The sequence below is a fragment of the Lissotriton vulgaris genome, chromosome 3_2, assembly GCF_964263255.1.
Source record: "Lissotriton vulgaris chromosome 3_2, aLisVul1.2, whole genome shotgun sequence".
NCBI classification, from domain to species: domain Eukaryota; kingdom Metazoa; phylum Chordata; class Amphibia; order Caudata; family Salamandridae; genus Lissotriton; species Lissotriton vulgaris.
In genome coordinates, this window is record NC_141690.1 from 91717779 (window position 1) to 91745069 (window position 27291).

Here is a 27291-nt window from a genome sequence, read left to right on the forward strand (position 1 = left end):
ATGCATGCTGAAGATGGCTTTTTAAATAAATGTGTTGCAAAATATCCGAACCTATTTATTTCTCGGAAATTCATAATAGGTCAATACAAACGCATAATGAAATTCTTCCTTGTGATTCTTAAGAGTCATCCTTTTGTACATAATGTAGGCTCTCTAATATGCAGTGAAAAGGTGACCAGTATTTCACAACTACTGTTTGGAAAGACACTTTGGCAGCGTGAAAATGTGAAGCATGAGCAGCACAGCCAAAGCAGGTCGAGCTATCGTTATAATAAAGACCAAACGCGTTTTTGTAATCATCCGTCCTGCGTATTTGTACAATTCCATCACTTTCAGTTGGTTGTGTGATCTGTACTACCTTCTGCCAATTTTAGAAATGTGCATTATACAGCTGGTGTTTTCGATCCCACCCTCAGCATTTTGCCAGTACAAATCCTAGAATGCAAAGGGCTTTTATAGAAAAATACCCAGGACTGGCGGAAGGTACCCCACGAGGGATGTGTTGCCCAGAAGAAATAAAGATCTCCGTGTGTGTCTGTATGTATGATGTATGCGCCTGTATGTGTTCTCTTGGGGGTAATTTGTATTCATTGGTGTATGTATGTATGTGCTATGTGTGCAAAGATGTCTTTACGCGAACATTGAAGCCTGCACCTGTCTTGTTTGCTCTGTCTAAATGCATGTATATGTTCATGTTTCTCTGTGCATGTGGGCTATACAAAAAAATAAACTTTGGTTTGGTCAATGCTGGTTTATCGACCACTTTTATACCCGAAATTGACTTTTCACACGTTTGCACGACTTAAAAGTACTGCTTTAAATAAACGAAATACAACCCTTTAACTTTTCATTTATATCATTTTCCTTATTCATAAACTCCAATATTTATCTTCAAAGATAAAAGTTCCTCAGCTGCCATGCACTCCTCAGATACACTATTCGGCCTATGTAACACGAGGGACACATTAAAAACTGGATTGGATGAAGAAATGGAAACAATGAACAATCAACATCTAAGCCACGTTCATTTATTGTTTTCGTGCCAAACATTTGGGAACTTGCACTGTCATATTTCTTTATTAACCATTCGATTAATTAAAATCATTACAGTAAAGTGTGCTAAGCTGTACCCCCCCCCCTCCATCCCTCCTCTTCTCCCCCTCCCCCTCCACTCTATTGAGGCCTGGAGCAGGAATGTTCCACTGGTCGGCGTATGATCTTAAGTGAAAGCTATTTGCAATTGCAAACAGGCCTGGACTGGCAGTAGCGGGCACCGGGCATTTCCCCAGTGGGCCACCAGGGTTAGGGGCCTGTTTTGGGCTCCCGTGGGTCTGTTTTGGGCTCCCGGGGGCAGATTTTGTTACAGGGCCGTTTTTGCAGCATAGCTGCAATATCGGCTACTGTAACAAAATCGGCTTACACAGGCCGTGGCAAACAACTCGGTGGCACCTCCAACCCCCTCCCTCCCCTGGGGTCCGACAAGCACTTTGCCAGGGCCGGTTTTGGTTCCCACTCCGGCAAAGGTTTGGGCTACAGGGCTGATTATTGGCGATGACTCTCCTCCTGTACAGTTGGTTGTGTATCCTAAAGTAAGGCAAGTCTCTTCCTGTTGAGCCTATACTGTGCTACCCTAGACTCTAGCTCGTCCTGACATGTGGGTGAACCGGGAGATTTTTAAGGCCGACTTGTGGGTGAACCGGGAGATTAAGGCCAAAATTAAATACACAGGTGGACAGTGAGACCCTTGCAGTCCAGGTCGTCTGTGCCTGGTAGGATTCTGCTGTGCAAATACGTTAAAAAGGATAAGGTGCAGGAAGTGCTGATTTAAAGTGCTATGTGCGTGCTTTCCCTTCTTAGCCCATTGATTATTCTGTTGCAGCATAGTAAATACAGACCGGTAGGTGTTAGTAAGTTTTTAGCCAAGAGTTAGTAAACTGGACTAATGATTTATTGAGTGGTGGCCCATGTTATGCTCCCCATTCTAACTTGTCAGGGACCTGTTTTGCTGCCCCCTTGGAGGGATAAACTGCACTGTGTAAAAAAATGTGCAATCATTTGCCTGTCATGGGAGTGGCGTTAGTCTGTGACGACTAGTTAAAGACAATTCTAATTATATTTGTGAACTTCCCCAGCCTGGCTAAGTTGCATGCCATGGTTTCAGTAAAGCCCAGATCCGAAGCTTCCTTGCAAGTCCTAACTACCTTAGCAGGTGACGGCGATCGTCAGCCAGTTTCAGGCAGCAACACAGAAGATGCACCCAAGATTCTATGCGGTAAAAGCGCAGTCTGCACGATATCACTTCCCCTTTTAATATGCATTTGACATGGCTAAATGAATTAAAAAGGATGTTCATCTTTCAGATTTTATATGCAACCAAACGGCACTTTGAGCTTGTTGTTTTGAGTCAGATTTTCTCCTCACTGTGTTTTTTTCTGTTATGCTAAGGGGATCCTAAGGTCTTGAGAACATCTCTGACTCACAATAATAAAATCCAGGAGCAACAATGCCCACATATTTGCCATGTAGCTGGTAAAGGCAGAGCACTGCTTGTGACCTCCATGTATACATTTTAGTATAGTCCTTTTAAAGGGTTTTTGAGATCCTAATTATTTTGAGAACCTCATATTTGATGACAGGGGGATCTGCAATACCATTAGATAAAGCCAGTGCTATGCTGGGCATTACGCAAAGTAAACGTTCAGATGTCTATGATGGTATGAAAGCTACTTCTACAGGAATAAAACAGCAACACACGCTTTTGCAGTTTAGAGTGCAGCACTAAGAAATATGCTCTCAGCAGTGGTTGTGCTTTTTATTGCACCAAGAAGCCCTGGGTGAACATGTCATTTAGCAAATTCAGTACCATTTGACTTGACTCTTGTAGTGATCTGTTGAAAACTAGAAGGAGATGTAGGATTTTTCCTGGGGCATTCATTTTCTTTTCATTGACTGGATGCATCTGCATCCATACAACTGCTTTAAAGCCTCTGGCATATTTGTGGCTAATGCACTTCCATCTAAGCCTAAAAGTGTGAAAACAAGCATGCCTGCCGTATTTAGCAGTGAATGCAAAGACGCTGACTGGCTGGCGTGATTTGATGACCTCCATCCACAAATACTGATCTGCGCACTTATTTTCTAGTAATATGTGGTTAGTAATTGCAGTCAGAAGAAACTTTTTTTAAATTAAAATATTTGATTCCCAAATATTTTAAAGTACAAAAAACACATAGCAAACACTCTTTGATCACATTTCCTTTTTCATAAAGCATATTCCAAAATATAAGAAATATTTCATAGGGTAAACTCGATTCAACGGAATGTGAACTTCAATAACTGGTTCATTTAAAACCCCCAAACCTTATGACGATTACAGAAAATCCAATGTCATCCATTTATAGGTAGAGCTCGGAGAACTAGAGAAGGTCAAGCTAAGACTCCAGACTGCATGCAACAGAAGGATTTAATAGAACTGAATGGTTAACTAGCACATGGTTTAATTCCTGTCTACTTGCTGAGCCTCTTCAAGGTGTGAATTCAGCCGGGCATTCAGAATTTTCTACAGTTAGTATTCAAGAGATACATTTAAATACTGTGGATGGAAAATGAGTCAATTTGCAGATTCATTGTCTATAATGACAATGAAATATGGGGCTTCTCTGTATGTCATTAGTGAGTAGTCACAGTTAAATAGTGACTTTTCTTCTCCATTTGCATTACTCATTCATGAAAAAAGAACTCGGACGTTATTTAACAATCAGATCAGATGCTTAAGACCTGCCTATTTTCTATCTGGTTATTTTCTGATAATAACATAACATTATGAAATATTGTCCTTCCTCTTCAAGGGTTTTTCAACTACTTTATAATTTCCTACTTTACAGTATGTCCACACGAAGATGGCAGTCTCACCTCTAACCAACCTAGTGGATGGACAATGTCCGAAGCCATCTGTATTGATCGACTGTCCATGTACATACCTTTCCATGTATTCAGTCCTGCCGTTGGCATGGTGAGCCAGCCGGAAAGTGCAACAAAGCCGTACCAAAACCTAAATCCATTGAATTGATTAACCACCAGTGATACTGCCTCCGGGCATACAAAAGCAAAACACGTCATGGTTAATGTACTGCAAAGCATTAATAAAACTAAAAGAACAAAACATATTTCGTTTTCATCTGTAATATACTGTGCATTGCTCCAGAAGCACAGAAGCTTCATCTTGGTCCAAGATTTGGATTGAAAACCAAACTGAGAAGCAGCCACAGGGGTATTTTTCTAATGAAGAAGCTGTCGCAAATCAATGCTCAAGTTATCAATTTCACTGGTAAACAACTACAAAACATAGAAATATATCCTACTACCTAATCAAACGTAATCCAGTGCGATGGGTTAGTAATAGAAAGATCTCACAAGGCATAACCATCAAACAGTGCACAAGGAGTGACATATTAGCCTCCGCCTTGTATATGGTGTCCCACATAATTATTATGCTACTGACCAGCAAACATATGAAGCTCGGCGTACAAAACGCGATCAATGACATATTCTTGCTACCAATCAATGACGCCCCAGAGGGCAGTGATGGATCGGACAGGGCAAGTGATGCCGCTGATCTGCTGCATCTTTTGTGAAACAACACACACACATACACAGAGAAGCACATGCACACATTTGTAGGTCTTGTTTTGGTCTGTTGAGATTCACATTGGGTGCTCCAACAATGCCATTTTTTCAGGTACACTGTGTTATTACAGAGACTTCCTAAGCCAGGTGGTTTAATACTTTAGTTCAGACATATTTGGACCCTCATATTAAAGGTAAAGGAATAAAAAAATTGTTTAACTATTTTTATTTCATGAAATATGCCACAATGGTTTTCAGCTCTGTGCTTCACAAACATTACCACAGGGAGGTATTAAGCTTCCAAGGAAACCAACAAAAGAAGCCTCTGAGAATTTCACTCCTCCCCCCTTTAGGTGTTAATTAAATGATCATTTACCACCCAAATGTAAACAAAACTATTTCATCAACTGACAGCCCAGCCTATTATAAACCCGCCGCAATAAACGTCCTGGTGCTAATACTCTCAGCCGCGTTCCCATAACACTCCGCGGTGCCGCTGCTCCCCGTGTCTAGGGTTAAGCATCTCAACACAAAGCAAAGGCTGCGCCCACTCAACTTCCAGTTAGATTTTCCCATCGTCCAGTGACCTAGGTAACACTTGGAGCAATAAAGAATACATTTAATTTCTGCAGCATTTTGTGAGGATTAGGAACAATTGTTGGCCTCCAGTGACTTCTTACCCCTATCATTTGTTTTCCTTTCCATAGCATTCCTTATGCGCGCAAAGAAATCCTGATGGTTTTAGACAAGGAACAAACAGAACATCAAATTAGAGGGTTTCAATCAAGTGGAACAGTTGGATGGGGAGCAAACAACCTTTCTTGTCGGCTTTTCTGCTTTTCTCAGCTATTCAGGCCTTCTGTGCTTTCATCTTTTACCAGTCCCAGACACCGGCTATACTGGAGGGGTCAAGTACCACCTTTTCTAGCTTTTTTCCTGCCCTTTTCCGGGAGCTTATTCATTTCTTTATATGTCCCTGTCTCAAATGACCAAGAGGCAACTTTAACGAAGGTTGTTCTCTTTGTGGTACGCGCTTATGAGTTTTGCTCCGTCGACTGATTGGACTATAATAAAGCATTTCAAGTTGGTTCCTTCCCACCATGAGCTTTCATTTCCCACATATCGCTTTGAGAATGTATGGAATGTTTTAAACTCTATGCAACCTTCATGACCGGAGAAGGTGTAGTCTAGTGGGTAAATTGCCCACTCTGGAGCTTGGGGACTTGGATTCTGTTCCGGTCTCTGGCGCTAAACTCTGCGTGAAACGGGACGAAGAGCTTAATCTTCCTGTGTTGTAAAGCTGTAAGTATAGGTAATGTATTTAGGAAATGTAAATGGGTAAATTCCCAACTGATGTAGTGTTACATCAATTCATACAAATACTATTGAGTAAAGATTGGGAAAAATGTGATTTTTAGCATAGCCTGTTAGACATTTATAATAAATATGTTTTGAAAGTCTTCATGTTGACCAACACTGAACGACTTGTCAGTGCTACGGTAGGAGTGAACCAATCGGTGACCCTTTTGAAGTTGACCCTGGTTCTTGACTCTGGTAAGTCTTTTGCCTTCGACATAACATATTTCAGGATGTCCAGCACAACCTGTCAGATAAGAGCAATGGTGAACTCACAGTTAAAAGCAGCCAATGATGCCAAGGATTTTCAAGGAGGTGTCATATCAAGAAAATCCCTCTTAATGTAGGGCAGCACATGTAAGTTCAAGGTGGGTCTGTCGCACCTTGGATTAGCTGGATACAGAGAGGGTTTTTAACTGGCTGTAAAACTAAGGTTAACTCTGGTAAGCATTCTTACACTCTTTCAATAATTTTGCTCAGCTTTTTCCAGTACGTTGAAATGCAGTAAAAATATATGTTTAAAGTCTTGTTTATTATTCCCAAAATGAGTGCTTCTTTAAATGGAAACAGTGTAAATAACAAACTTTTCTAGGTTTAAAAAATACCCACCACTGACCACAGTTGGCATTATAAGGTCTGGCTGCTCATTTCACTACAAAGACAAGACCATCACAAACCTTAGTGATACTAGAGTGTTTCAAAGTTGTAACGCAGGAATGGTGTCTTTAAGTTGTGTTTACTGATTCATTCTTGATGAGCGCTGCAACTCTTCACGATTATAGAAATAAATAGATAAAAACCTACACTGGAGGCAGAAATATGAAAAAGTGATAGTGGTGGACGGGGTGTTACGGAGTGGTAATAAGCATTACAATGTTTCATTGGAAGGTCAGTAGAAGGCCATATACCTATCAATAATGGTGTTTGATAATTCTAATGCTTTCGAAAGTCAATTCGCTTCTCCAGCAGGAACTGTTTACTCTAAAGAGATAGTCAAATGGAGACTGGGAAGGCAATCCAGTGGAGAAGTAGCAGTATGGAATATATAATGGATCTGAAGGTGGCGCTAGATGTTTCTGGGATGTTGATATATATTTTTTCAACTAAGAGCATAAAGGTTGGCCTACTGTGGAGAAAAGCATGTTTTCAGTAACGCAGGTGGAAGAAGATGATGCCACCATGGGCCGATTTGAAAACAAGGGTAAATTTGTACTGGGCCATGCTTTCTATTGACGCGGAAGAGTAGCTGCATCTTAAGAATTAAAATGGAGTACAGGTAGCAAAGAGGAGGGCTGGTAGCAGTCAAGATGATGAAGGGAGGCAAAAGTAATATCACAAAGGGACTAAATAGTCAAAGCTTAAGCTATAGGTTTCAGTGAATGGTCGAATATAGATGCTTTCAATATGGGCTATTTTCAGCCTTCTGTAACTGAGGGACACTGATGCGGAATACTGTGACTTGTTCTTCTACATCGGGCCACCAAAGAGGTAGTATTAGAACCATAAAGAGGACAGGTCTTGAGCAACAGAGGTAGCAAGACAAAGGTAGTGCTCTAGTAGAGAGCACAAGCACAGGCGGTAGGGTGAGTATGGAGTTCCTGTATCTCTTAGACATTGTTGTGTTTTTCCTGCTAGAAGATTTACAAGAACTGCCTGTGATGCCAACGGCAGGCATGGTAGGCAAGTGTGATGAACTGCCATCAAGAGGAGGAGTTTGGAGCAGTGATGATGCTGGTGGCACGTTTTGGAAAGGGAGTTAAGTGTGCAAATGCAATGTGCGCAGGCCCAACTCTGGAAGTTGCAGGAATTATTGTTGTAGAGGAAGTGGAAGAATGTTTTCAAGAATAGCCTCTTAATGTTGTGCTTGTCAACATTCACTGGATAATTTTTTTCCATCTCAATTTAGTACACATCGACCAATTATGTTAAAATATATATATATATATTGGGATGTTCCGTGAGTGCAAAGCTATCCACTCAGTTCATTTGCCTCTGACCATTGAAGAGTAGAATGAATAACCGTGCTCATGAAAGTTTGCACAGAGCTGAAGTTTCTAAGAACGCAGTCCTATCTATAAGAAGAGGAACCCCACTTAGGGCAGATTTGGGAAGATGGCTACTGGGACGTGGATAAAGACCCTCCGGCGACATTGCTTGTGCTAGGAGTCCTGTGTTTTGTTAAAGACTTTAATCCTCTTATTTACAGAGCTGCAATGCCCACCTGACTGCACTAAGTACAACACGGTTCCAATTATTGAGACTCTCCCCTTATAGGTTTACACATACTGCCACCCCCGGCGGACCCTAACTTTGCAATCAGGTGTAGGTAAGAGATGGGGGGGTGGTGGCAACTGACGGACAACTTGTTTTGTGGGTGAGGGGTGGCTGGCAGCCAACAGACGTTTGTTTGTGGAGGGGATGGTGGTAGTCAAAAGACACAACTTGATCACCTCCGCTGCCCCCAAAAACAGAGCTGCCAGGGCGGACCGCCCCCCCCCACCCCCGTAACTACACCACTGGTTTTTAATAAACCCTTCCCATAAACTCTTGGTTTATGTCAGTCCATTGGTGCTGAGGGGCCACGCCCCTTCACCTTTTACCCTCATGAACAGGCTGCACAAAGGTCAGCCTGACAGACACTGTACACTTTCAGTTCAAGCAGCCAGGAGCCAGACATGCGCATTTAGTGCAAGCTCCAGGCTGCCTGAGCTTAACTTTGCTGGGCAGAGAAAGTCACAGCTCCTACGGGCATGACCTCCTCAGCTCAGCAGAGGTCCCTGAGGCCCCCCTCAGTGACGAGGGGTAGCGTCACTGATTGCCTCGCACCTGGACGCTTCAGTTTTAAGCTGTGAAGCTCTCAGATTTGAGTGTCAACCAGTGACACTTCATCACAGAGTTGGGCGGCGTGGGGTCAGCAGTGTCACAGACTCCATCCCACTCTGTGATGACATTGGGACTCCTTAGGTCAGCCAATGAGGAAAGGCAACAGTCCCAAGCCTCCTAGAACCTCCAAGGCAGAGCTAGCTGCAGGTAAGTGCTTGTTTTTCTTTTAAACTGTTTGGTGCGTGGTGCCTGTATGTATGAATGTTCGGTGAAGAGTACTGTGAATGGATGTGTTTCTGTGCATGCGTGGTGGAGTGGGTGTGAATACATTGCTTTGAGTGTTATGTGTATGTCTGCGTGAGAGTGTGTGCCGTCCGTCCCTCTCCCTCCAAAACTTAGCAGCCACCACTGAATTAAAGAAATAAAACAAATCAGCCAGAAATATGACCGTCACTTTTTCCTGCACATATTCATATATTATTCAAAGTGTTCTTATTCTTCTTAATAGTAACATCATTAGCACAGGGCTAAAATAGCCTTGAATGTCAAAATGCTTCCAGAAACGACTAGACTTGTAAAGCTAGCAGTCCAACCCGAATCATTTTAATGCCCTTGCGGCCACAATAAGTCATACACAGGTGCAAGAATGGTAGCAATGGACGAGTGTTAAAAGGAGTGGCACAGGCGCAGCAAACAGCAACTAAAGATACAAAATGCCAAGGGGTGGATGTGCAACAGAGGGACCCCAGGGAAACAGAGGGCAAACTTCAAGTAAAGAACTCATGGCGTCTCTTTTGTAGAGAGGGAAAAGTAGCGTTCAGAGTTTAGGGGTGCAGGAGGGACCATTTCCAGAAAGCGTGGAATTGAAGGTTATAAGGCACTCCCGAACGACAGGAGGGACGGATCTGCTTTTTAGTGTGGGTGTGTGTTTTACGTAGCTCATCCAGATTTTTGGACTACAAGATGAGCAGTTTGTCATAGGACAGGGCTCAAGCACCGAAGAAGTCTTTGAAATTGGTGAGAATGGCCCTATAGGCGCCTGGTGGTCGATAGCAGAGGATAGGCATGGTTGTGAAGGGGCGAAAGAACAGGGTATCAGAAATAGTTTAGATCTCAAAGGCAGAAATAGTTGTAGGGAGAGTGGCTGTGGACAACGAATTGTGCTAGATAAAGGCTATATTATTGTAAGAGATATTGGTTCTATAGGGATACAAGAGGTAGCAGGCGCTCTTTGGTGTATAAACAACAGTCCTGCTTGTGTAGGGCGACAGGTTTGTAATGAATTATAAATTAAGAGGGTGTAAAGCACTGCCGAGAAGTTATTTAGCAGGTGCAGTGGATGTCTTTGGTGCTCCACTTGTAACAATTAAGATGGACTGTGTATACCAATGTTCTTTGTATTGCGTTAGCTGGGAGAAATACAGCAATGTTTACTGTTGAACTCTTGGGTGACATGAAATTGTGGCAGCTGGGAAGGCAGGGGCAATCATATAAGTGTGTGAGAAGTAAAGGGGGCCATTGGCAGTTTGGAAAGAAAAGGAAAAGCTTCAGGCTGTGGAAGGAGACTAGGGAAGGGGTCTTACTGGCTGAAGAATCTGACCAGAAGACAGCACCTGGGAAAGTCTGAGCAACCCAGGACAGGGCTCCCTCCTGGAGGGGTTGGGTCTGGCTTGGGAGTTGGAGAAGAGAGCAGACCCTCAATCCCCTTACTTTGTGGCTTGCCTCTACTGTGGAGAGCTCTCCTACAGTGCACAGTCTTAAAAAATCACCCTCCAAGAAGGATGGGGTAGATCAAGTACTGTATTTAAGTATTTTATTCATAATTTCTTTTCTATGGCAGTGTATATAAAAAGCCCTGTTGCAATATCACCTGCTGTGTACAGCGCTATGAACCTATAAAGTGTGTAACAGCTAGCGCTATATTAAAACCTGTTATATTATTTGTATTAGGATTATATCAGTCAACTTTTAATAGTGCTGTTAATTATGTCTATACATATAACAAATTGTAATACACAGCAGCATTGTTCAAACAAAACATACTGTTCCAAAACTAGCATTAACCGCACATCATCGTCCCAAGTCAGTCGGGTTTGTGTGTAGTTAGACTTCCCCATCCTAAAAAATGTTCTCTGGTAATATCCGAGCTGCTAAATACATGCATGGTGGGTGGCTCTCCTCTCTCAGTAATTATAAAACGGGGCACGACAACCATTGAAGAACTTTCCCCTGGTCTGTGAGTGAGGAGTTGGAGGTCTCTGGCAGGGCAGCCAGCGCTACTATCGTGGTAACTCGGAGGAGGAGTAAAGATGTAGATGTGACCAGACAACAGTCGCCATAGCAACTGTAACCTCCAATCCCCGCATAACTGTAGCTGGATTTATTGTGTCAGGGGCCAACCGGGCCAAGAGTAGAGTGAAGCTGCGAGCACGAGCGCTCTCGCTTGTAATCAGGGCTCGCAGGCGCAGAGTTCTCGCCTCTGCCCGTGTGCGCGGTTCATCGCACTCCACAAAGACCACAGAGCCGTAAAGTGTCACGAGGTGAGCGCTTCGGTGGAGTTCGATGGCTGAGACATGTCTTTCATGAAGTAACTAAGCAGCAAACTCGTACTTAAGGGACAAAACGCAGAGGCTGTGCACCCCGGCTTCCGCTCAGCGCAGCTCACGCGACGGATTCAAGTGCCACCCGGAAGCAGCCAATGTCACATTCCATGCAAGCAAGACAGAGGCACATTATGGAGCAAACGGGCCACCCAAGCCTGCAGCTTATTTTAGACATTATTGTTAGCGGCACATTCAGTTAGTCCACCTGCTCTCACGCGTGCCCGCTCCCCCGGGGTGAACACTGCCACCCGACACCCCGGGCGGGGCACACAACCTGCTGCCCAGGAACAATCATGCCTGGCGCATTTCTCAAGGGCCGTCAGCCGAGCACTCCACAGCCCGCAACAAAGCAAAGCAGAAAATGGCGATCGATGAACTGTGCACTAACAAGTCAAATTTATACGTCAAATCCAATTTGTCTCCAATGAGCACTCATCGGGCCATGGTGGGGGCTCGCGGGCCAGAGCCAGCACGAGAGCTGGGGTGGGGACAAGGCAGTGCACACGGGCATGTAGGTCACTGCAAACAATGTCCGTGGCACCCGCAGCATGGGATGCGTGGCGGACAAGGCGCAGCGAACAAGGTAAACCACCAATGACCGAAAAATGTCTGAGCTTCACCGCGCTGCAGAGCAAGGGCGAGGCCAGCTCCACAAAAGGGTCCAAACGAGCCCACTGGTTAGAATCCTGGGGCCTTTTTTATGAAGGCCTTGCGTCAGTTTTGCGCCACCGGTGCGTCACTTTTGTGACGCACCAGCGGTGTAAAAAATGCGCCTCATTGCGCCATATTTAAAAAGTGACGCATCTAGGTAGATGCGTCACTTTTTAAACTCCTGCGCCACATTATACCTGCGTCAGGTATAATGTATGCATAGGGGGCGTTCCCCAGCAAAAAGCCTCGTAATAGTGACGCAGTGAAATCTATGCGATTTCACTTCGTCACTTTTAGGACGCGGTTGCGTCATAATCTTGCGCCTGCCTCACAGCAGGCGTAAGACTGACGCAAGCCCTTTCACATGGGGCTTTCCCCATGTGAAAGGACGCATTGCTGGAGTTGCGTCACTTTTGTGACACTCCAGCAATGCGTCACTTTTGCGCTTACAGATAAGGCAGAAATACTGACGTATCTGTAACTCCTTGCAACATGATGCGTCATACATTAAATATGACGCATCAGGAATGTCATAAGGAGTGCGCAGTGAAAAGTGACGCATCGCTGTTTTCACGCAGCGATGCGTCACTTTTCATAAATGAGGCCCCAGGCTGTTTTGAGCAATATGTCGTCTCGTTTGCGCATGATTTTTTTTTTTTCAGAGGGAACATGGGCTTTAGTGACATCAGGAATCGTGTAGGGTGACACAACTGAAGTATGAATGTAAGTGAGTACATGTCCCAAAGATGTAAGGACGGGCTTTTGCTCATCAAGCCAGGCAATGGACTGGACTGTTAGAAAACAGCATAACACAGGAACATGTATGGTGCAACTTTACTGCCCCTCCTGGGGAGTCTTCATACACTATATCATACACCCTCCTGTACCGGGGAGACGGTCTGAAGGGAATGCCCACCATGGACCGCTCACATTGAGACATCCTGCCTTGAACACCTCACATTCTCACTCCCCGAGAGCGCTCGCCACCCTATAACCCTTCTGCTTCTATTGCTGCACGGCTCAGTTACCAGTTAGGCCTGATTGTCACATTGGTCAATGAACATGACTTAGCCCGAGAAGCAGCCAAGATAATACAGTTTCTTTGTTAGATGTTTAAGATGTTTGACCCGGTGATGGCAAGAATTTGGGCTCGGTGTCCTGGGAGTAAGCTAGTCTAAAGAAGGAGAGAGAGTATGGTCAAGAACTGAACAGAGGCATTAACACTCACAGAATCCATCTTCGCAGCCCAGCAGCACTTGCATAAATAACCGGACCCTTCTCCAGCTCACTGAAAGTGCTGCTCCATTCCAGCACTTACACAACATATAAGGTTGCATAAAATGGGACAGAAGAGTAACCATAGCCATTTTGTGCGTCCATTTCAGATGAAAAATGGGGAATGGCTGGGAAAAGTGAATCTCCTCCTTCCAATGCCCCCTACCCTCTAGCAGAACCTCAGAAGCTACAGCTCCAGCGCTGGTGCTGCAGGTAAGTGCTGTTACACCTGGATCTTCCATCTGCTTATGTCGCTTCCGTGTGGCACAGCAGGGCAGAAAAGACTGATTATGGGATGTAGGACAATCTGCTGATGTGCTCTCAGCAGGGTACCACTGCCTGCGCATTCTAGACCTCTGTCATCTCTCAGCGTTCACCCATTCTCCAGCTGTGTGGCGTAAGCCAGTGACCAGAATTTATATTAGGAGAAACACGAGCCTTGCAACTCAGTGGGCCAATGTGAAACCTTTCTTTTTCTGTTCCCAATGATTTTTAGCTTCAACAGTAAAAAGGCAGCGCCTGAAATTTGCCTTTGACTGATCCAAGGAGCAGAATGTTTGAAACTGAAGATGTTTGTTAAACCTTTCAATGCAACCACGACTGACCGCCAATGTCCTGCTCCATGCCCCACACAGACTCCTTTCGCCACACCCCACAGCGCTCTGACGTGACCATAATGTGACAAGAGGTGTTTAATAAATTTCCTAAATAAACACATGAAAAACAACCTCCAGGAAACACCTTCCATGCATCAGCATAGAGGTGTGTGGTGGGTGTGTGTGTCTTTCTTCAACATCGCCCGGATATGAAAATGCTCGACAACATCAGTGAACTAGTGAACCTCATGCAGGAACAGGCGTTCTTCCTGCACCTACGCACACATCCTTTACCCACACACTTCCATTCCAGGTCACAGGCACACTCCACTGAGGGAAACAACACTTACAACGCAACTTTTACAACGCACTACCTTTACAACAAAACTTTTACAACGCAACATCCATTACAACGCATGCCATTACAACGCAACCATTACAGCGCATGTCACTACAACGCATACCACTACAACGCAGTCATTACAACGCATACCATTACAACGCATACCTACACTATCCAACACTTACCCTACTGTTGCACCCCCTGGAGTTAGAATAGTAATTTTTACCCCTACACTATCCAATACTTACCCTACTGTTGCACCCCCTGGAGTTAGAATAGTAATTTTTACCCCTACACTATCCAACACTTACCCTACTGTTGCACCCCCCTGGAGTTAGAATAGTAATTTTTACCCCTACACTATCCAATACTTACCATACATGCAATGTAATGGTATGCGTTGTAATGGTATGCTTTGTAAATGTAGTATGCGTTGTAGTGGAATGCGTTGTAAAGGTAAATTTCAAAGAATTCATTGTAATGGCATGCATTGTAATGGAATGCGTTGTAATGGATGTTGCGGTGCAACAAATGTGTTGTAAAGGTATGCGTTGTAACGACATAATCCCTCCACTGAAGTCTTCAATGTGTTGCTTTATTACCCCCAGTAGTAGTCACCTTAGCGTATACGTGTTTTGACTCCTGGTGTTTGAGACCCCAAAGTTGGTCCCCACCATGGTTCAGAGTGGTCCAGATTGCGGTCAGTCCCCATTGCTCATCACGGTTGGGCCCCTACTTGTGGATCCACTGACTCAAGAGTTTCTCCAAACCCCATGTCTGAGACAGCTACATAACACTAAAAAATGAGTTTGTTTTTTCGTCCCAGACTCTGTAACTCACTTCAGTGAGTTCGAGATGCTCTTGTCCGCTTTGCAGACTGTGTTTAAACAGCGTCGATGTTGGTTCCCTGCTGGTGCTGGTGTTGTTGTGGTTTTATGCATGTGAGGGAACCTTGAACTGACACCACCTGACCTGTAATTGTTCTTTGTGTTGAGAGTATCTAACATTGCTACGGCCAGTGCTGTACCAATGTTATGTACTAGTGACACTTAATAAACAAGCATTCGCTAAGCCCATGTGTTCGTATGTTTCCCAGCTGCCAGCCCTTTGGCATGGTCGTTGTCGCCAACCTAAAAAATTATTGGCTCAAGCAACAATATTTGGTGGGTCTCAAAAAGCACATATTGCCAAAGTAGTCCCTGGTACTGAGAGGAACTACGGATTGTGTGCTTTTGTGTTCCTTTGGAAAGGGCATATTGCCATCACTCACAGTGAAGTTAGCTAATGGGTGAAGTGTGTGGAGTGTTTAAGCCATGCTGTATGCTATGATGGTGGAAGGAACATGTGAATGAGACATCAACAAACCAATAAACTAAAAGTGCTGACTGAAAGCTCCTGTAATTTTAGTATTATTTACAGGGCTTGGCTAACACGACCTAAAATATTTTCACTATACAATTGCCAGAACACCTAGCACTACGATTGGTTGTTTGGTTTGTTCTGTGTTCTCGTGTGTGCTGCCTGAATTTACAAACACCAAGTATGGTATAATTAACACATAAAGATGCTCTTATCAAATTAACTTGGAGGAGAAGGGTACAATATTGAATCGATCAATGTGATTCTAGCTATGGTGGTTGGCCAAGGAGCACACAATCATGTTTAGGTTTTGGCTTGATCATTTAATATTATGGCACTTTTTTGTGCAGGCAGAAGCTTTGTCAGCCTTATGTGCAATTTGAAATATAAGTGCAGTTAAGTACAGCATAATAGATTTTTTTTTATTTTTTAAGTTTCATCTTGCATGGAGATATTGCCCAGTCTGTTTTAACCTCCGACATTCTCACTTCTCTGCCACTTATACCACCCCATCTGTCAACGAGTGCTTGTAATTTTATTACACTGTCCTGTAGTTTATGTAGAGTTGGTATTGCCTTACAGAGTCCGTTAATGGACTGGATAAATGCTAATGCTATTTAAACTAGGCTCCCTCTCTCTCAGACACAGCTGCAGCCAGACTACTATTTCTGTGCAGCCAGCTTGACCCAGGCCGCAGCGCTCACCCAGCCCGTCCAGGGAGAAACCGGAGCAGGCAGCAGAGGGGGAAGCCATGTCGGGCCACTGAACCAGGATCAGTTGGCTCCCAAGCATCCGCTAGGTCATTTTCACCTGCGTCTTTCTCCCCTCACTGGATACATAAGTATTATCTCTTTGCTTATATCTTTATGCATCCTCATGTCCTGCGATGTTATGCAATTTCGCCTTTCCTTTGTGTATGTAAAGCGCTCTGATACCCACGGGTCTAGCTAGCGCTACATAAAACTTTATGAATAAATTCATACCCTATTGCTAGTAGGCTGCACAAATAGCATGCAGGCTTTGTCATCTGGTATCTGATTTACAAGTAGTCACAAGAGGACTGGTGGTCTGGTGGTGGCCTGTGGCGCAGTGCATCAGGACGGGCTAGACTGGGCGATAACACCAGATTCAAAAAACCTTTGTAATAGCTGTCTAATAATATTGCACCAAATGAGCTAGTCTGGATCTCTGAATAGGAGTTGACCTAGACAATATTTTTTAACCAGGCCCGAGCATCATTTTCCAGCAAAACTTTCCAGATATATTGGTGAAGAATCATAGGTTCAACACACTACCCAGAAGAATAACTCGTGAAATATTCCAGTGCACTAAGGTCTGAAACAATGCCCATGATACTCACGTATTCCCCTCCCCCACCCAGGGCTGGGTCAGGCAATCCAGTGCTAGCAGGCCCCACCTTCCACTTTTTTGGGGGTTGTTAATATGTCCTCTGTGCCCAAGCTAGTGCAGCATCAGGGAACCATTCACGCAACAATCAGTTCAGAAACGCCAAGTGAAGCTGAATTTTATTAAACTTTCTGAGGTTTTGGTTACAGGGGTTTCAACCACATCACAGAAAACACGTTGTTGTGCATCTAATTAACAAAAGAAGAGAACAGTTTAACATTCAGTATTCCGAAACTTAAATATCATATCTCATTTGTATTATATTACAATACAACATCTTGGGGTTTCACATGATTTGAATGAAAAGTGTTATAGCAGTACAGAGATCACACACCTGCATAAATACTCAGTGCACCTGAAGCCAAGCTCACGTGACTGCTTCTGGGATACAAAGGAACTATTTGTTTTTCACAGCTGTGTTTTAATGGAATCTCTAAATAAAATGGTCTGTAAGCAAAAGACACAAAGCTATCAAACAAAATGTTGTTTACTGTGCTGACACAAAAAACAATCAACATTGAGACAGTAAACTAAGGCAAGGCTTGGGGGTGAGATTTAAATGGAGCAGGGAGGAGAGACATAGAACAGTACACAGAACCTCACAAGGTGCTAGGTTCTTGTGGATCACGTGATTGGTACTCCCTGGCTGAGAAAAAAGCCTTTTTAAACTCAAGGTGGCAGTGAACATGGATGGCGCAGTCGCAAAATGCCAGAGAGAGTGGATCATACACACGTTGACTTCCAATGTCACCACAGACTCTCCTTTTGTCCCACCCATAGCCCTTTAAAATCCTCGTATTTGGTGCTCAGGGATTGCTGGTTAAGGAGTAGGAAATACAGAAAGTAAAATGTCCCAATCAATTTCAGCAGTAACTAGCACTGAATAGTAAATATTACCAGTTTCTGGGGACAAAAATCATTTTAAGGCATAAATGTATTAAAAGCTGGAACTTCTGCAGGCCATAGGAATAGTAAGGCAGGCATTGACCACATAAAAATACATTGCATAGCCACAGTGAAGGAGAGTGATGTCTGGAACTAAGGATCACAAGGGACACACCATCTAGGGACACAGGGCTTGAGCTCACCCGTGGCTCAGCACTTCCAGCGGCTAGTTAAGTATCTGGCAATGCTATGAAACACATTTACAAACAGCTAATGCACTTGTCAAGGCACACAAGAGAACCAAGCAGACACTCTCGTGGTCAAATCCACACTAACCTGAGGGCAGAAGAAATGTAACACCACAGATCTGCCCCTACCGCCTCCTCCTCACACACCACCCGCTTTAATGTGCTGTCTTCTCATCCAGCGAAGGGCATTATAAAATTTCACACACAAGTCTGTTACGCCTGATGTCAGAGCACTGAAAACCAATTACTCAGCGCCAATTTCAAACCTAACCAGGTTTACCTCAAACCCAGTCACCCTGTCCTGCATCATTTCTCTCACTCTAAGGGCCGAGAAGGAGGTGTACAACGGAAGCATCACAATACCAAGGGGGAGAGAGAAATGAAGGAACAAGCATTTACAATGCAATGGTTTTGCCTTTGTTAAAGTTAGAGCGATTGGCATTGCTCTTGACATTATTTTTATTTATGTTTTTTTTTTAACATAAATAAATGGCATTGTCATTTACAATGCCACTAGCTTTATCTCTTGCAAATGACACACACCAACACCCACAGAGAGCCCCCCAACACACACAACCCCCCCCCCCACACACACACCCACACAGAGCCCCCCCACACACAGCCACACAAAGCCCCCCACACACACCCACACAGAGCCCCCCCACACACACACCCACACAGAGCCCCCCACACACTGCGAGCCCCACCCCACACACTGTGGGCTCGCTGCGAGCCCCCCGCAGGCAACAGAGGCACGAAAACAGGGTCACAAGCAAGCAACAGGGTCACAAGCAAGCAACAGGGTCCCAAGCAAGCAACAGGGTCACAAGCAGGCAACAGGGGCAGACGGAGGCACAAGCAGGCAACAGGGGCACACAGAGGCACAAGCAGGCAACAGGGGCACACAGAGGCACAAGCAGGCAACAGGGGCACACAGAGGCACAAGCAGGCAACAGGGGCACACAGAGGCACAAGCAGGCAACAGGGGCACACAGAGGCACAAGCAGGCAACAGGGGCACACAGAGGCACAAGCAGGCAACAGGGGCACACAGAGGCACAAGCAGGGGCACACAGAGGCACAAGCAGGCAACAGGGGCACACAGAGGCACAAGCAGGCAACAGGGGCACACAGAGGCACAAGCAGACAACAGGGGCACACAGAGGCACAAGCAGACAACAGGGGCACACAGAGGCACAAGCAGGGGCACACAGAGGCACAAGCAGGCAACAGGGGCACACAGAGGCACAAGCAGGCAACAGGGGCACACAGAGGCACAAGCAGACAACAGGGGCACACAGAGGCACAAGCAGACAACAGGGGCACACAGAGGCACAAGCAGACAACAGGGGCACACAGAGGCACAAGCAGACAACAGGGGCACACAGAGGCACAAGCAGACAACAGGGGCACACAGAGGCACAAGCAGGGGCACACAGATTCATTCGTTGAACATAACCAAACATATGTACTTTTAACAACGCACGTTCACCTTGGTGCTGAACAACACCTCTTTTTTGTTACCCAACTCGTACTCGTGTATCGACCCCAGATGAATGATAGGCTGGGTGGACCCGCCGGGACTTAAACCTGTGACCATGATGTCGGACACAGGCCCCGGCAATGGAAGCAGTAGTCCACTGAGCCACCAGGCGCTGCCTCACAATGGGACGCCTGGAAACAGGTGGCAAGGAACGTATTCCGGTAATGCACCCACTGCGTAGTGTCCAGCTGTTTTCACACCCGCTGGACTCAAAGGCTTTTTGAAATGCTATAAATACATTTTTTAACCTAGTGACTAAAAATCCCACGCTATTTCGAGCAATCAGAATCGTTCAAGAGAGTACTTCAACTGCTTATGTTCATTCGTTCAGTAGCACAATAAATCACTTCTCTAGCTTTGATAATTCCGCAGTAAGGCATTCAAATGACCCAACTAACTACACAGGTGTGATAACCCCTTGCTCCACCTTGAACCTGCGGTGCCGTGACTAAGCCTATTTGCGTGGCCTGTGGAAGTGGTCCTCTATGCCGGGACTTTTAATTTCGGATGATTCCTGACCTTTCATCACACCATGACCAAGGGACATTTTCGAACTCTATATTCTTGAGTTAGAGCACCATTGCTACTAAGGTAGCCCGAGGGGCGGGATAGCCTCTCTGCTCGCTTTAGAAAGAATCTTAACATACATTTTGTACTCTCTTACCGGACCTTGCTCGGTACGCCATGTTCCTTTTGTGCCCTTTCCTTAGGATGCGTTGAGCTGGGTTTCTGTAAACACTACCTCGAAATGTGCTTGCAGGTTCCATTCCCCTATATATGTCGCCACCTCGGTATCTCGGTCCCATCTGTGGGTGCCGGGGATAAGAATGCGGTCCGCGGTATCCGCAGAAAAAACTTGTGGGCAGAGGGGAAGGCCCGTCTAGAGCCCTCCTGCGCCTGCTAGCTGCTCGTGTTCCTCCTATGTAATTTGATTTCTTATTCTTTATTTATACCAATAAGCTCCGCACGCGCTGCATGCAACACTAAGTTATTTATTATGCACGCGAAAAAGTGGCCAGGTCCACGGGTCCAGTTGTTAATAAAAAGGGGGAAGACCCGGTGTGGATCTCGGGTGATTGAAGCCACTCGGCAACACTACTAGCTACGCTCCCTTCCTGCCAAACGGAAATGCAGGCATCTGCTACTTTTTAAAAAAAAAATTTTTTATATAACTTGAGCGCTCTTACGCACAAAAAAAGGTTTGCTAGCACACGTACCTTGAACTTTTTTGGGAGATGCTGACGACGGCCGACGACGGCCTTGGAGCAGGAAGGCGGCCATGAGGAAACAAGCGGGAGGGGGCGGGAAAGGAGAGGCCGGGAGCTGACGAAAGGCGGCCATGAGGAAACAAGCGGGAGGGGGCGGGAAAGGAGAGGCCGGAGCAGGAAGGCGGGCATTAGAGAGAAGCGGGAGGGGGCGGGAAAGGGGGAGGAGAGAGCTGACGAAAGGCGGCCAGGGAGGAGAGAGCTGACGAAAGGCGGCCATGAGGAAACAAGCGGGAGGGGGCGGGAAAGGAAAGGCCGGAGCAGGAAGGCGGGCATTAGAGAGAAGCGGGAGGGGGCGGGAAAGGGGGAGGAGAGAGCTGACGAAAGGCGGCCACGAGGAAAAACAAGGGAGGTGCCGGCAATGCCGGACCAGACACGGGGGCGTTCCCGGCGTCCCGTGACGTCGGCAAAAGCCAAAGAATGTCGGGAACGCCCCCGTGTCTGGTCCGGCATTGACGGACAGGCCCCTCGTCCAATGGCAAGGCTCCGTTTACGGAGCCAGCCAATCAAGGACGAGGGCCGAACCAAGCCACACTATGGAACTCAACAGGATTTCGCCTGCGCCGAAAAGATGCGCAGAGCGCATCCTTCGCCGAGGCAAAACCTAAAAAGGTCTGTGGCCGCGCACACAATTCAAAAGGGACAATGCTCTATGGTCATCATTTCTATGTGAGTCTTATGGCTGACCTTCATGCATTGTGTGATTGGTCAATAGAAAACCGTGACAGATGCTGAAACTCGAAGCCCTTAAAAATATATTTTTAGTCGACTCATTGAAACAGACTGTGGATAACAATTCATGGTGGCCTTCACACCTGACATGCACTTTGTATTTGAACATATATCACAAGTTTGGCCTATCCACTTATGGGGAGAAAATGGCTGAGTTCAGCATGTCACACTCGCAAGAGCAGAGCACTGTATATCAGTAGATTCAGCAATACGAGATGCTGCAATAATTGCAAATTCCAAGTATTCACTTGCAGTACCCCAATGCTGTATATGTAGCGGCATGAATATTGCCATCTGTAACACAGTGATGCACGTGAATTAATGAAAGGGCGAAACATAAGAAACTACATTGCAGGCAACCAAATCATGGAAAACAAATTTAAGGAAAGACAACTTTAAGAATATACAAAAAAAGCAAAAATGAAAGGCAGTACTTTAAAGGAAAGCTGATTTTAAGGAAACATCCAAAAGTACATTAAAATTGGGTGGAGTGTACGGGTAATGAGTTTTTTTGGGGTTCAGTGATGGATGATGTTTTGGGAGGTGAAGTGTTGGAAGGGTTCACAAATGAGTGAAGTTTAGGAGTGGTGAGGAGTTTTTATGGTTTAGGGATGGGTGGAGTGTAGGTGTGTTTAGGGTTCAAAAATGGAAGGAGTTTAGAACTAGTGAGGAGTTTGAAGTTTCCGTGATGGATAGAGTTTCGGGTGAGGAAGGATTTTTAGGTCTCAGCAATAGGCGGAATTTAGGGTGGGGGCGGTTTTAACGCCTCAGGGATAGTTGGAGTTTAGGGGTAGAAAGGGCTTTTAGGGATCAGGGAAGAGTGAAGTTTAGGAGCCTGGGATGGGTGGTGTTTATGGGTGGTGAAGGTTTTCAGGGAACTGTGATAGGTGTTTAGGGGTGATGAGGGACTTTTAAGTGTCAGGGATGGGTGGTGTTTGTGGGTGGTGAGGGATGTTTTAGAGTACAGGGGTGGTGAAGAGATGTGGATTTTAAAGGTTTTGGGATTGGTGTAGAAAGGGTTTTTTAGGGTTCAGTAATGGATGGAGTTTAGGGGTACTGGATTCTTTAAGGTTCAGCGAGGTGTGGAGTTTAAGAGGCAGGGACGGTTGTAGTTTAGACTTGGTGAGGAGTTAGGGTCGATGGGTGTGTACAGTTAATTCCTAGAAAGTACTTTAAGGGCAGGATCACTAGTTTGGCAAACGGGTAATTCCATCACAAACATGACGGATATCGCGCCCGCCGTTTTACATGTTGCGTTATATCCAATGGAACACAATGGAACTCGTAATATGTGGACAAGATATCCATCATGTTTGTGATGGAGTAACCTGTGTGCCAAACACATAACCAGGCTCTAAGAGTTGAGGGATGGATGGAGTTTAGAGGTCAGGGATGTTAGTAGTGTAGGTTTGGTGAGGGTATTTTAGTGGACAGCGATGAATGGTGTTTAGGGATTGTGAAGGGTTATGGCATGGATGATGTTCAAGGGTGTTGAGTGGTCAGTGAATTAAAAACACTGAAAGTAATGTTTGGGGAAGCTTGTGCTTAAACCTTCATAACTTTCTTTCCACAAAAGGTATTCATACCAAATTTGCTTCCTTAATTTCCAGGATCCTGGAGATTCAAAATGCACCCAGGGTTTGTAGATTCCGATGGAGGAAGTGGGGTACCATTTTTATCGGAATAATTGTCGGAATGCTGGGCAGTTAGGAATTTTATGGAACCCCGGAGCTTCTACAACTTTCTTAAATGAGCATTTAGCCACATTTGTAGGTTTGCTAGGGCTTAAGAGTAAGACAACATTGTGAGATTCACACGAGTCACACCACCTTGGACTGCCCTGAGTGTCTAGTTTTCAGAAAAGTCTGGGTTTGGCAGGTTTCAGTGGGTGGAGGCAGGTCTGTTGGGCAAGTCATGGACTGCAGTCCTAACCCTAACTTGTGAATTTCAGTATTCTTTTATTTGCAACCATAAGTTTACTTTAACTGAGGTTTTTCAGTGAGTTCTGAAGGTTTTTTCAAACGCATTTTAATGTGTTACACCCAAAACTATCCATATCTCACTTTAATCTACTTTTGTCAGATATTTTTATTTTTTATCATACATTTACATGTAACAGCTTCCTATGCCCAAGTAATCATGGGCATCCAGCCCCGCTGCACACGATCTGTGGCCTTTTATAGTGGGGTAGGCCAAATGGATTGCCCTGTGGCCATGCTTTGCATTCAACCTTCTGCAGGTCATCAATACCCACTGCACATGGCCTTTGGCTTTGCATAGTGGGGGTGGGCAGCAAAACTTGGCCTTTGGCCATACCGAGTGCATAATGTGCAAATTAACAGCCTGGATAGCTTTAAAATTTAACCACTTTATGCCAGGCTAGAACGTTTTAAATGTTAATTTCTCGAAAACTGCTGAACAGATTTACACAAAATTAATCAAAGGCATTTCCTTGAGTAAAGTTCTATTTGCACGGCAAGTTTGGTGGAATGTAGTTCTGCTGTTTTTTCAAGTGGCAAAGAATCTTTTGGGAGTTAAAATGTGAAATATCACTTGTGGCAATACACACATTTTGTGCCCCCTTTTTGATTGATGTGCACAAAATTTGCAATTATGTACTCAAAGTGAATGTACATTTTTTGAGAATATCTTGTGTAGATTACTGAAATGGTACCAAAGTTAATAAGAATAAAAAAATGAAAAAATGCTTTTCAATGGAAACTGACCGAATTATATATATTTGTAATCAACCCACTCTCCATCTCCAACTAATGCCATGCACCCTACAGGGGTGGAGCGTCGGCAATGGAGGAGCTTCCCAGTGTGATTAAGATACCAAACACCAAACCGACTTCCCAAAGAAGGATGCTCACTCAGGGCATTTCTGGGGCAGTAGAATACATAAATACATTTATTACAAAATAACATGGGGAGCGGCCATGGAGACATGAAACTAAAGATTGAAAGAGTAGTCACCGCAGCATGTCACAAGTGTTGTGTGTAAGACAAAAAAGTCCATTGCATCTAGCTTGTGGTTCAGTCTCCCACCACTTTTTGTCTCAATATTCTTTGCTCAAGAGAAAGGGCTCCCATGCATAAAGACTACAAAACAAACTACTTAGGCTACGCCTACCTGAAACTCCGTATACAAAATAATTGACGTCAAAGAGAGACACCAAGAACAAGAGCCACACTTAGTTACAGAAAATGATAAAACACATGATGGCCAATTCACAGAGGTTTGAGCGCTCACTTGTGCAAATACCTTAGTGCACGGGTCAAAGCCACATTAGTGGTTTACTAAATCAGATTTTGCAATTCCAACTGGATTCCTCAACCCTAAATGTACACCAGTTTGGCGTAAATGTAAGTGTTAGTAAATCTTCTCACAGGACAAGATTGTGTGCATTTCAGATTCCAGGATGGCAACATCTGTAAAGGAGGCAGCCAAAACAAACTTGTGAGTTGGTCGGTATTTGCAAATGTGAAAGCAGACACATGTTTACACCTACCATGGCTGAGACTAATCTGTTTTCATGGTGGGAAAAATAAGCAACAAACATCCGCGAAATTGGTGTCGGTGTTGTGGATTGGGTTTCTCCACTTAGAAAATATTTTCACAAACTAACAAAAAAGCTATTGATTTACAAATGCAAAACTACACACTTGCTACATTTCCAAATGTGTGAATGATTACACCTGTGAGTACTCCTCGGGAGCTGCGACAGTCACAGCTTCCCAGCAATACTCTGGAATTAAGGACTTCTCAAATGTATTGCTTCAAATTTGTGCTCTTAATTTGTCACTTATTTTTCTCTTTACTGCTTTTTAATCACAAAGTATTTCCCCATTTTTTTTCTAAAAAAACATTTACTTTAGCCTCTTTTTTGCTCCTTTCTTTTTAGCCTTGGAGAACATTTATTTTGCTTTTCCCATCCTTGTTTTCTCTTTCATACTTTTCCCTTTCTCCTTTTATTTATTTTTGGGCCCCTCCCCCTCCCCCACCACTATTTTTCATTTCATTTCTTTGTTTTTCACTGCAATTTTCGGTTTCCGGATCCCTTCCTTCTCGATTTTCAATTAGAACATTTAGTACTTTTTCAAAAAGTAAACTTTAATCCGAGAGGTTATAATGTCATGGTGTCACGGGAATACCATTTGTCATCAGTTTCCCGTAGCTAATAAGTACCATTCATGACGAGACAAAGTATTATGGAACATCAGTAAAGAGAATCGGACAAAATCCGATTTTTAAAGTAACCATATAAAAAGTACAAATTGTGTAGATTCAACAGGGGTTGTATTGAAAATATTTTAATCCCATATACACAAATGATTTATTCCCCAATACAACCATCAAACCTCTGAAAATAAACTAAAACAGACAATAAGCAGAGCAAAAAATAATACTGCCCAATTTTCCATCACAACGTCCTTTAAGTCTATTGATCGCCCGCACTGTACACAAAATAACTTCTCCTGCAGGCTACTTTCGAGGTGTGAAAAGCCACTCTGCTTCACAGCTGGCGACCAAAGTCTGAATTAACCTGCTCTAGTGCTGGTTACATTTAACGAGGACATGGCGAATGAGGGGGTCACTTTATATCACACGTCTGTGTGTTTGTTCACGAGCTAGAAGTTCACATGCGCACGGATACAACAAGTAGACGAGAAGAACACGAATGCTGCTGGTAACAGAATGCCACCCTGAAATGCACACACTGCCAGACAAGAAGGTATTTGCAGCTCAGGTTCTCGCGAGTAAACATCACAACATAGCCGGCCTGCGTTACTGAGCGCCGTGTGTGTACCGCGCAAAACGCTTCGACAAAGTTTAAAGAGGGCGAATTTAAAATGCCCAGACATTTCACTGGGCTCACTTACAGTCGGTACAGCTTTGGAGTCCCCAGAAACAGCAGCTCGGGCAGCACTTGAAGGTTGTTTTTGTTTAAACGCCTGAAAAATAAAGAAAAGCGGACATTACAAAATGGAAAATGCATAGAGAAATACAAAACACCGTTACAATACATCTGTTTACACACCTGACACTACGGTGATCTCAAATGATTAGCATGGTACATAGGAAAAGCAGTGTTTGTTCTAAATAATGTGCAAAAGATATTGAAATACTAGCTGGAATCTTAGTCCTCAAGTGAGTGAGAGGGTAAAGCATATGTGCCAAGCCCCATTACAGGAATAGGAAAGAAAAGCACTATTTGATATAGATGGAACAATATGGTTCAAAGCATTTCTCTAGTAAATCAAGCCTCGTTATATAAAGAAAACAATCTTAATGGTGTCAATAAGTTATAGATTAAAATGTACCCTTTGAGGGCGTAGCATTTGACGTCAGTGAGGGTTCATTTATTTTTTGCCAAAGGAATGGCCGAGAACGTTTGAGCGAACAGTGATTTAGTCACCTCAAAACGCAGATCTAGACGGGGAGGAGTCGAAGAGTGTGCTTGATGGGTATGGCTTTTCCCCGGCTGTGACCATCTTAAAGACTCAGGGATCCACAGAGATGCACATTTAGGGCCTGATTACGAGTTTGGCGAACGGGTCACTCCATCGCAAACGCGA

At 44.5% G+C, this 27291-nt stretch overlaps 1 protein-coding gene across 3 annotated transcripts in view; it reads right to left on the reverse strand.

The window, feature by feature from the left end:
• SLIT2 (slit guidance ligand 2) overlaps positions 1 to 27291 on the reverse strand; it is a 650203-nt gene that overhangs the window by 582399 nt on the left and 40513 nt on the right. For all 3 annotated transcript variants that reach the window (XM_086964039.1, XM_086964038.1, XM_086964040.1), the window contains exon 4: positions 26596 to 26667. In XM_086964039.1, the coding sequence (XP_086820165.1) occupies positions 26596 to 26667 (72 nt within the window). The remainder of the gene's footprint in view (positions 1 to 26595; positions 26668 to 27291) is intronic.